The 11,437-nt window shown below is 34.9% G+C and overlaps 2 protein-coding genes across 2 annotated transcripts; both read right to left on the bottom strand.

Moving 5' to 3' along the window:
- Window positions 1–595: 595 nt before the first annotated feature.
- Window positions 596–7,453, bottom strand: LOC113713561 (calcium-dependent protein kinase 11). Its single transcript, XM_027237314.2, has 7 exons — window positions 5,344–7,453; window positions 3,882–4,025; window positions 3,593–3,745; window positions 3,397–3,512; window positions 1,839–2,006; window positions 1,483–1,707; window positions 596–803 (listed from the first exon to the last, which is right to left on the bottom strand). The coding sequence occupies exons 1-7, from the start codon at window positions 5,882–5,884 to the stop codon at window positions 669–671; spliced, it is 1,482 nt and encodes a 493-aa protein (XP_027093115.1). The 5' UTR covers window positions 5,885–7,453; the 3' UTR covers window positions 596–668.
- A 1-nt stretch (window position 7,454) lies between these two features.
- LOC113713180 (subtilisin-like protease SBT3.17) lies at window positions 7,455–10,055 on the bottom strand. Its single transcript, XM_027236823.2, has 3 exons — window positions 9,672–10,055; window positions 9,377–9,474; window positions 7,455–7,717 (listed from the first exon to the last, which is right to left on the bottom strand). Exons 1-3 carry the CDS (start codon window positions 9,872–9,874, stop codon window positions 7,641–7,643), a joined length of 378 nt encoding a protein of 125 aa, XP_027092624.1. The 5' UTR covers window positions 9,875–10,055; the 3' UTR covers window positions 7,455–7,640.
- Window positions 10,056–11,437: the final 1,382 nt, after the last annotated feature.

Below are 11,437 nucleotides of genomic sequence, written 5' to 3'. Positions count from 1 at the left end.
ATGTTGCACGAGTCCATATTTAGAGTCTCATATTCAATTTAAACTCATTCCATACATCTCATTGAATTATATATAGAATAATTTTTCCTCATTAAACACATTTTTAAATTATATGTTGAATGCACTTTGAACTTCCGTGGTACATCCCCTTACAGGCGGATTCTCGTGATTTTGCTTGTTATGGTAGGGAATCCCTAGCAATTGGCTGTTTTGTACATCGGGTAATTCAGCCATGCTGACTCTATGAGAGAGATTTTAGTGACTGAGAGACGCCAGTGGCGAGCTCAATGTCAAAAGTTGGTGCTGAGCCTCTAAATGGAACTAAAAATTACCAAAATCAGGGAAATTCAACTACCGCAATTTCTTTCGGCAAACAGGAAAAATTATATCCATCTTGAGAGCTCAAAATTTTTCTTCTCGATTTCGAGTTCTTTTGATCAGTAGGTTTCTGCAAAACTGTTCATGGATGTACGACATGTTGCATATGGAATTGTGACGAGTTTAATTCAGTCTTGGATAAAAATCTGTTATCTGAGCCAAGGAAAGTTCAGTAATGAAGCTAAAAAGAAATTATTGTAACAAAAGAAGGTGAAACTAGACCGAATCAGAGAGGTTTTCATTTACATTCATTCAGCAATTGGAATATATAATACAAGAAATCTTTTCAATCAGTCCAAATTTTCTTTTGCTCCGAGGGCATCAGCCAAACTGATGTTAATATTTCCTCTCATGGTTCTGCTACCAAGTCCTGCATTTCCCTTTCTCATCATTGTAGCGAATTCCCCATAATCTATGCGTCCGTCCTATTTATGTTGAAAAGAAATGACCGTAAGATAAAGAGTAAAGTAATTAAAGAAAAATGCTGCATGCTGATTAGAAACCAATAAAAGCAGCAGCATAGCTGCAGACTGAATAGCAACTGAAAATACCTTCCTACAAACATAGGATGACATACAAGTCCATGAAGTTACTGATGAAATGAGAATAAGGCCATCATATAGGTGCTGAATATTCATTTGATGCCGCTAAATTTACCAAGTGAAAGAAATTTTGTTTTTGGTTTTTGGGGGGCGGGCCGGGAAGGGAAGGGGGGTGTGTGTGTGTGTGTGTAGGGGGCTGATTTTCCAGCCTTCGGTAACATCCACTTATAAATTACTCTATCCATTTTGATGATGATATGATGCATATACTGCTCATTTGAAGAGCCTATATTTAAAATATGGAATGATTTTCAAGCGTGTGGTACATTAATACTGCAGAAAATCCTGTACAACAATGAATGATGAAGAGCCAAAACTCAACCAAGAACTCTACTTTTTCTGTCTTGTGATGTTAAGCAGCACAGAATAGACAGGTAATGCTAAAATTAGACATCCATGAGAGAAAAGAACCTTATAAAATCAACTGAGAGAGCCGCACCTAGTAGTTGTGCAAGTTAATTAATGTTTCAACAACTGTATGATCATAGCTTAAGAGTCTTACATTGTCTTGATCAATTTCTCTGATCATCTCATCCAGTTGACCATCAGCCAATCCAAAATCTTTGCAAGCTTGTTGGAGCTCATCAATTGTGATGTAGCCACTACCATCCTTGTCAAAGAATGTGAAAGCAGCAAGCAAGTTTTCCTCTCTCTCCATCTTGTTCATGTGCAGTGTAGCAGCGAGAAATTCACCATACTCTATTGTGCCACTGTTGTCGATGTCAGCCTGACACAACCCTTTAAGTATCAGTTTTAAGTGCTCTTCATTCAGAATGAGAATTGCTGACGTTTTGGAATTTTATGTAACCAAAAGAGAAGTGCTAGGATTTCAAGATAACACTCAGATGTTTTATGTACCGCATTCATAAGTGCTTTGATGTCTGACTCCATTAGTTCAGAGCCTACTCTTTTTAATCCCTGTTTCAATTCCTCAAAAGTTATTGTTCCACTGTTGTCTGTATCAATCATCTTAAACAACTGTCCCAAGCCACCAATTTCTTCTTCTGATAGCCTCTCTGCTATGACCTGCAAATAAATGTTTCCAAAAGATTAAATTAGCGCAGTCTCCATTAAAATGCAGCAACATTTCGACATTCATTTCCTGCAAGTTGATATATATAAAAGGTTAAGGTACAAAGAATATCAGATTTCCTTGATTAATGACACTAGTCCTGCCTTCTAAGCTGCATATTTTGAGTATGCAAATGATTATTATCAACAGAAAGGAATTCAAGAGAGTGCACTCTTTTTCACTTCTTCAATCATCATTAAAGTTAGATTCAAATTCTTTCCATCAAGTTAAAACATGAAAATGTCCAGAAAGAAGTTCCAAATTTAGCTTGACAACAAAACGTTGGTAAAATGCATGCTTTCATTTGCAGAAACAAGACAGAATTGCCAAAATTGTGCAGCTGAGCATGGCACGTCGCCCTGTAAAACCTGATAGCTGCCTCTTGACACATGTTTTAAAAAGCCATTTCATAGAAACTTTGGTGTCCACTCTACAGAAGTATTCAGCTTCAGCAGAATGAGTAATACCTTCAAAATCGTTAAGACTGACTATGAACACAGAGGTAAATTGAGAAGATAACCTGGGATTCACACCAAAAACAACATACTTTGGCTGAACCAAGTTCCAACATTCTGAATAATAAATGCAACTATTTCTTTAGAGTCCAAACACAAGCCCGTGCTTTTGCTTATCTTTGTTTTGAACACTTGGGACTTCACTTGTTCAATAAAATATCATGTAGATTGAGAAGTAATTTGGTTGGAAACTAGAGCCAATAGACCGTCATTATCACTGTTGCTAAAAACCATGCTATGATTAATGAGTTGGTTTGGGTTATCTACAAAGAAAACTTAGTATAAATTCTGCTTGATGCCAATTCCAATTTTGGACATCGTTCCTGTTATTTCTGTCTCTACAGAAGAAGGAACCATTTACTTGTACTCATTTATGTATATCACAATACAACAACCCATATGTTAAGTATTTTCTCAAGCAGGTAAGCTCATCAAAGATGAAGATTGCCACATTCTTCATTTTTAAGACAGTCTACATGCTCTAATTGTGTTCAACTTGTCAGGAAAACTGCACAGCTGAAACTATTTTATCAACATTTTGTTGCTGTATCCGGCACATTAGCTTAGCCAATTCATCTGCTCAGAATTTGTTCAAAATCATGCCAAGGACTCATAGTACCAGGGACGTGGTCATCGCATGAATGTGCTCAACACTCCCCAGAACTAGATATCTCAACTTGCAAGTTGCAACTGTGTAACTTTAAGAAAGTGTCTTAAGATAAAAAGTTTGCTGGGAAGGCAACCAAATTGAAATATAACATGCATTTTCTCTATTGGAAACATTGGAATTTGACTGGAAAAGTAAGACATTAACATAAAGAAAACTTACGCGCAAAGCCATCTTCTTAAGTTTGTTCATTGCAGAAAACTGCTTAAGACGGGATAAAACTGCAGAACCCAAAGGTTTATCTGGTGCTACCTTGTCATCAACTATCCAAGGGTGACCTATCTCAGAAAGAAAATTCCTCTTAAGCATAGAAACAGTGTCAAAAGAACTAGTCCTAACACACCAAATATTTGCTTACATAGTACTTCATGAGCAGTTATTCGTTTTCTAGGGTCCCTGCAGAGCATTCTCTGTATCAAGTCCTTTGCACTATCTGAAATCTGAGGCCAAGGATCAGATACAAAATCTATTTTCCCTTTCAATATTTGCTTGAAAATGCCATTATCCGTTTCTGTAAATTGAGAAATTGCTAAATGTTAAGGAGAATCAACTGTCTTAAGTACCAGGAAACGTAAAATCTCCACCCTCTCAGTGTAATTATTAGCTTACTCTTTGAGTTGCAAATTGAAAGTCATTGAGAAAGCTACCTGCCCAAAAAGGAGGAACCCCAGATAGCAGGATGTATAGAATAACACCAGCACTCCACACATCCGCTTCAGGCCCGTAGTACTTATGCAGCACTTCAGGTGCAACATAATAGGGACTTCCAACAACATCAGAAAGATATTGCCCTGCAAGTGAAACCATTAATAGATAATGATAAACTTATCTGTATATTTTGTGTCTAAGTGATTCTTAGTCAGGATAATTCTATAAACATGAAAATCAGGCTCCAAAGTGAAATTCTGTTTTCAACTGAGAGTATTTAAGATCACGTGGATGATTTAAACTACCCAAACTTTTGATATGGCAGTCATTCAATCGAGAAGATATCCTCTGGCAAAAGCAAAACTGATTTTTATTGTGTGTCAGAAAGCTTTTATGTATATAATTAAAATACCATCATGATAATGAGCAACAACTTTTCATTCTTAGTATTTTTGATGAACTAGATAGAAGAAATTCAACAGAACTATCCATTTATATAACGATCTGTGGCTCCAAAACTGGTAGCCAGGTAACTTATTGGTTATGACAATCAGAGGGTAACCTGAATATTTTTTTTTAGCGTAAGTAACCTGAATGTTGTTTACGTTAATAATCCCAAAAGGCAATTTCCACAGAAAATAGTACCTCTTCCTAGTAAACTTTTTTCTTCTCTATGTGGCTATGTTCATGATGACAATATGAAAAGAAAAATAATAGTCATGTCCATTCTCTGTACGCAAAATAAGAATTCTCTGAAGATGCTGTCAAATCATCGTTGAAGCCCACTGAACGAAAGTTTCCAATACTGCACTGAATGCCCTGCTTATTGAATTTTTGGGACCATATTTCTATTTCTCCACATGTATTGCTTCATTTCTACTCCATTCTTCCAGTACATCTAACAAAAACACACATATTATCTGACTCATCACTTGAATCCCTTTGCAATATAGAATTCACTTCAAATTTGTTCACTCCTTCCCTATCTTTTCTTGTAACAGAAAGAAAATCTCTAATAGGATAAAGCAAGTAATTCTGCTTTCCTAAAATACATTAAACAGGCACGTGGATATGAAATATGAAAATGATTTATTATTGAATCCATTTCCACAGAACAACAGATGGAATAACAAGATCAACGTTTGTTAATGCAAATATTGAATAGAGCCATTCAGTTCTTGATAATGGTCAGGAAATTCAAGATATTGTAAATGAGAGGCTGATGCAAGCAGAGAAAATCAAACAGACAAAACTAAAACACCATATGCCCCATTTCTTTGTGATCATAGTGGCAATGAAAACATAGCTTTTTCTTCTTTTGTGTTTTGTCAATAAGCTCCAAACAGATTGGATGCAAATCCTCAAAATTTTGAGTACTTGACCAAAAAATATTCTGTCAAGGCAAGATAGAGAGAACAGACAGACAAGATTGAATAGAAGAATGTAAGATCATATCCATACCTGGTTTATAAAAGACAGATAATCCAAAATCAGTGGCCTTCAGCTTGGCATCCTCATCAGCAGTATCAAACAAGAAATTCTCAGGTTTCAGATCTCTATGCATAACCCCAAGAGAATGGCATGCCTCTACCACGCTAATGATAGTCTTCATCAACTGTGCTGCTTTTCGCTCACTGTAATGACCCTTTTGTACAATCCTGTCAAAAAGCTCACCACCATGACACAGCTCCATGATAATGTGAACAAACAGATTGTCTTCATAGGTCCCTTTAATCCTCACAACATATGGATGCTCAGACAGGTGGTGCATGATCTGGATTTCCCTCCACACATCATCATAGTCCTCTTTGCATAAAAGCTTTCTCTTTGGAATTGATTTGCAAGCATATTCAATGCCTGTGGCTTTTTCTGTGCATTGGTAGGTAGTGCCAAATTGACCTTGGCCTAATTTCTTTCCAAGATTATAGTGTTCTCTAAGTCTTGGAGTTTGATAAGGAAGGACACTGTTAGGAGCTTTTGAGGATGAGGATGGCTTCTTCATGGATGATGACTAGATCCTCCTCCTTCTTTTGTTTTCTCTGCCTGTAGAACTTTTATTTTCTTGATCTTGAATTTTAGAAGAATTCTCTCTCTCAATCTGCCTCCACTCCTTCCTCTGCCTCTCTGTTGTTATATTCTATATCGTCGGGAGCTTTGGATTGGCTGGTAAATAACTACTTTTGGGTGTTTTGGTCATAGCACTTGGCGGGGATTGTGGGGGGCTTTGACTTTTGCACGATCCTGGAGTGACTTGGCGGGGATTGTTTTGATTGGCCTAAATATAGCAATTATCTTTTCTAGTATTGGTACTTCTTTTATCCTGGGGTGTGAGGTGGCGCAGAAGAAAAAGAGTCAGATTGACAGCAAGTAAAAGAGAGACGTTTTTTTTTCCCATTTTGGTGTATGGTTTACAATAATTGTATAAACTACGGCCATGTTATCTGTGATTATAGTGGTAAGATAATGAAATGACCTCTAATTTTCTACACTATTTGTTGCTTCACTATCGCAAGTATTTAAAGCCATAATTGATTGCAATGCATGTCTTTGGGACAAGCTGGTCATCGCTAGTTGTTCCCTTTCACCTTCAAGGTGAGAACTTAATTTTGCTACGATGTTGCAAGATCTCAAGTCTAGCTAGAGATGGAAAATCAGATTTTTTTTCTTTTTCTATTGTTTTTCAGAAAAAAGGAAACTGATATCTTATTAGATATAGATATATTTACAAACTCCATGACACCCTTTATTAGATAATTAAAATCATCTGTGGCTTTGACTAGCAACACAAATAGATCATCAAGCAGTAATTGCCTTGAACTGTTCTATATTGTCTTAAGTTGGAGACAAGCCTGTTATTAATTGCCGAGCAAGTTTTGGTTTAGTGACTAAAGTTAAAGTCTCTCGTGATCTAAAGGTCATCAACCGATGTACTGCTAGTATTGAGAATAAAAGATCGACTCCCATACATCAAAGCCAAGGAAATCTTTACCAAGATCTCTATACACCATATATATGACTGCCTGCCAATACAAACAGCTATGAGCTTAAAAACTCTCACTCATAGCTCTTTGACAAAATTTGCAGATAAAGACAAAGGCAGCATCCAGTTACTAACAGATTTAGCCTCAAATTTGTGGCCAATATTGGGAATTCAGGTAATAAAAGAGAAAAAGAAATAAACTGAGCAGTACAAGAAGGGGTAGTAATTAGCTGTTTTAAAATGTCTATTAGCACTTAAAGGAGAGAACAAGAACGTATTTCATGGACAATAATAATGTCTATTTGCAACCAGCATTTTAGTTGGTTTTAGAGAAAAAGTTCATCCCAGTTTTGGCCATCTCTTCACGTACTCCTATTTCCAAGGAAAAACGTTTTGCCAAAAGGTTCATTTCTCCGCATTTCTCCACTACGTATGAACTCCCAAAATAATACACTTCATATCAAACTCAAGTTTCTCAACTTCCAAATAAATCCAAACTTAGCCATTCAATTTTATTCCATGAAGCACCAACATGTATTCCAAGTATGAAAAGATGCATAATATGAGGAACTAATTCATCAATACTTTAAAAGATTCTCAATAGCTCTTACTTTTTATTTGGTATAATCAAACATTCATACTGCATAAGGTCCACACTGTAAGACATAGTAGTACATATAGAAGTGTTTTACTTATCCGCTTATCACTTCAAACACGCAGCTAAAAGTCTATATCAGTAGTTTATACATAAGAAAACCCAACAAGCTCAATAATGAATTCACACGTGCAGCTTCGTAGGTCCAGAATGAAGGTGAAGTTTCTGGCTTTCGACAACTTGCAGCACTCCTGGTTGTTCTGCCAAAATATTGTATTGATCAGTCTGTCGCATTTGAACAAGAATATGTGCACCTTAGAGTTTAACTCGTGCACACTAAGAAACAAGCAGCAAGAGGTTGCTTTGAGATTGACCAGAGCATTTTGGTTGTACTCTATGCCAGCAATAAGAAGAAAGAAATCCTGATCTATTTGCAAAATCAAATTTGCCTCGGGTTTCAGGACTCCTATGTGATATGAGACCTTCATCATGTGATTTTTGCATAAAGTTTAGCAGATGGCATGTAGAAAACCACTTCAAAAAATTTGAATTAGTCAACCAGAAATCTCAAACTAATAATAGACTCGTGTTTCCAGACTTACCACATCAATAAATATTCTAATGCAGGACATAGTTCTCCAGAGCAGATGCAGATAACAAAGATAAACCATATAGCATATTACTGATTTAGTTATTTCACACAATCAAGCTTCTATTCAGTCAGAAGACACCTAAGCCCTTCTGAAAGTAATTTAGGGGAATAAATATCAAGAATATCCCATTTGAACTCATGAAGCAGATTCTGATCACTTGTCACTCGAAGAGCAGATAAGGGGGAATGGAAGGACAAAGTCAGCTAACAAACTTTCAAGTCAGGAGTAAAAGCACCAATGAAGCATTGTTGTAAAGATCTCTTCATTTAGTCTCCCTGATGCTATTTGATAAAGAAAAATGGTACAAGCATATCATGACATGGAAAACATGTACCAAATTCCAAAACTCAAACTTAATATTAATTATTGTAACTTCTCATCATGCAGATATTTTGCTTTAGAAAAGTCAATTTGAGTATTTGCCTGATCAAAAACATTCAGCTATTAGTAGTTCTTATGGTATCTACAATACAGAACTGTGACACTATTTCATTACCTTAGGTTTCTGCTCATATTAAACAGAGGCCAATTGAACGCCCATATTTCTCATCAACAAAAATACTTATGAAGGACAGAGACAACGCCGCAATCCTAAGCAGAAATCTGAATTTGAACAAATTTTCCAAGAAGAGTGAAAGTATCTAAGAGTACTTTTTCACATTTGGCTCATATAACTAAGATTGAGCAGTGGAGGAAGCTAGAGGTAATCAAAATCTTGCTGAATAGCATGGATTCCATAAAACCAGATACATCCTACTGAGTGGGACACAAATCTCAAAACACACAGAGTTTTAATTTATAGTGAAAATAAACACCATAGATTCATAACTTCCTTGTGTGATCAACAATTCAAAACCTGTCTAGTTAAAGAGCGTAATCAAGCACTATTTGTCAAAGCATTCTTCCTTGCCAAGTCTCAGATCAATATTTAGAATCCATAACATCCACTAAATGAAATGCTTCCATGAATCATAACTTAGATTGACCATTTCAAAAAGGCAATCAACCCATAATTCAACATAATTCAACAAACATCATCCATAATAATTTGTTAAAATTCCTTTAATCCTGATGCATATATGTCCATTTAAAATGATTTTTACAATACAAACTCTCCCCCAACCCCAATCCCCTCCCAAAAAAATTGTAAGATTTAACAACAATATTAAATATAACCGCGATCATCATGATAACAACCATGTAAGAAAAGCAGCACAAAATATACGTATATTACTAATCAAATCAAGAAAAACACCAAAAACTTACTTGAGAGCTCAGCAACCTGTCCAGGAGTCAGCTTAGCAGAGAAGCCACTGGCAGCATGTTTATAACTGTACACCAAAGCCTTCTTTGCAGCCTCCTCACTGATTTTATTTTTAATTTATTTTCAGGTTTTCCAAAATTTTCACATGAATCAGCATAAGATAATCAAACCCATGTACCACAATGCAAAAATAAACAAAAAGAAAAACACAAACATAATTTCCATGCTAGAATTCCATTAAAAACAAAACATAAAACAAAGAGATAACTTTTGAAGAGGGGAAAAAAAAAACTGGACCTGCCAAGAACAGAGGAAAGAGTCTTGATATGGTAATCCTCAGGTTCTTGATCTTGGGGTCTCTCGGTATAAACTATGTGGACCTTGGCCTCATATGATGATGGGATTTCTGAATCAGCCATTGAAATTGAGGGAAAGCTCAGGAATACCAGAAGAAAGGTTAATGAAACTGTTGAGAATAAGAAGATATGGCTTTTCTTCATCACTTTTGGGTGTTTTTATATGAGAAATTATCTTCTTTTATAGCTGGAAAAAGAGATTATGGCGATAATGTCAAGATTTATTAATGCTATTGATTATTTAGGAATCCCGCGGGACAGGGTATCTCTTTCTGTGGTTTTTGCTTAAGAATGAAGGTTTTGATTTTGCCGTACATTTTTCTTTCTTTTATTTTTATTTATTGAGGTATAAAAGATGGTCCACAGGTCCAGGAAGGATACGCTGTCTAGCCAGTTTGACGAAGTAAAAGAAGAAAGGCTAAATTACGCTAACCACCCCTCTAGTTTTAGCAAAAGTGAAGGGCCTCTCCTCTTAATTTTAAAAATGTAGGGACCTCCCCTCTTGTTTGTTATAAAACGTCAAAAGCTTCCCCGCTTTCAGTTAAGGGAGATGGAGAGAAATTAACTAGTTTTATAGTCAATTTATTTCAAGGGTTATTATTACTTTACCCCTTTAAATTAAATCACTATTATCAGTTTACCCTTTAATGTTATTTTTTAATCACTTTACCCCCATAAGTAATTCAACTCAATATATTAAGAAATTTTGGACAACAATACCCTTTTATTTTATAGCATTACTACATTGTTATTATCACTTTATTCGTTTAGATTATACTGATACAATCACTTTAGTTACTAACATTATTTTCTAGACATTTAAGTATTTCCAAAAAAATGAAAAGGATAAGATGGTGTACAATTTCTTTTCATAAATTTTTGATTTGAAAGAATTGATGGCACTTAAAGTGTGTATAGCTATAAAAGTTTTCCCTCTGTCAATTTTATCTTTCACTAGTATGGAGGCCCTGCGCTATGCGCAGGGTGCGCATACGTAACCCGTGTTAATAGTGTGTTTGTCTAGTAATATTTTCTAAAGTTTTTTTTGTAAGTATTGATGTAGGAAATAATTTTATAATATGTAAATAATTGTGAGCTATTATTTTTTATTAAATGAGGATAATTGGAAAGAATTGTTGGTAGGTTATTGTATAAAATGTAGTTTAATGTTGAATAAAAATTATAGGTGGCAAATAAACCCACTTATCTAAAAATTTACTCATACTTGCCCATGAATAGATGGGTATGAATATCTTAAATTTTTGCATATGGGTTTTATTGGATAACCCATCAAATCCAATCAATCCCTTTAGAATTGTCTTCCTCTAAACTTCCTCTCTTTCCCCATGCGTATTTTTTCAGATTTTTCATTTTGTCATGATATTAATTACTTTTATTTTATTATTATTATTATTTGTCGATTTTATCTTATCATTTTATTTTCTATTAGTTTGTTAACTTGCTCATTTTTCAACATTACTAATTTATGACAAGTTTTAACCTCTTTTCTTACCTTTTAAAAAAGAAATTTTAAATTTACACACAAAAAATGTTAGGGGTTCAAAATTTTTGAATTAAGTTTTTAAGTTAACTTTTATAGTACTTTGTCTAAATTTTTATATTTTTATTGTTGAATTATTAAATAGTATATAATTTTGCAACATAGAGTATGGATGAAAAAAAATTGATAATTAGACTTATTGAGTA

This window comes from Coffea arabica, chromosome 10c (assembly GCF_036785885.1).
Source record: "Coffea arabica cultivar ET-39 chromosome 10c, Coffea Arabica ET-39 HiFi, whole genome shotgun sequence".
Lineage (NCBI taxonomy): Eukaryota > Viridiplantae > Streptophyta > Magnoliopsida > Gentianales > Rubiaceae > Coffea > Coffea arabica.
The sequence above is the reverse complement of the archived record's forward strand: the minus strand, read 5'-3'. Positions and strand labels throughout refer to the sequence as shown.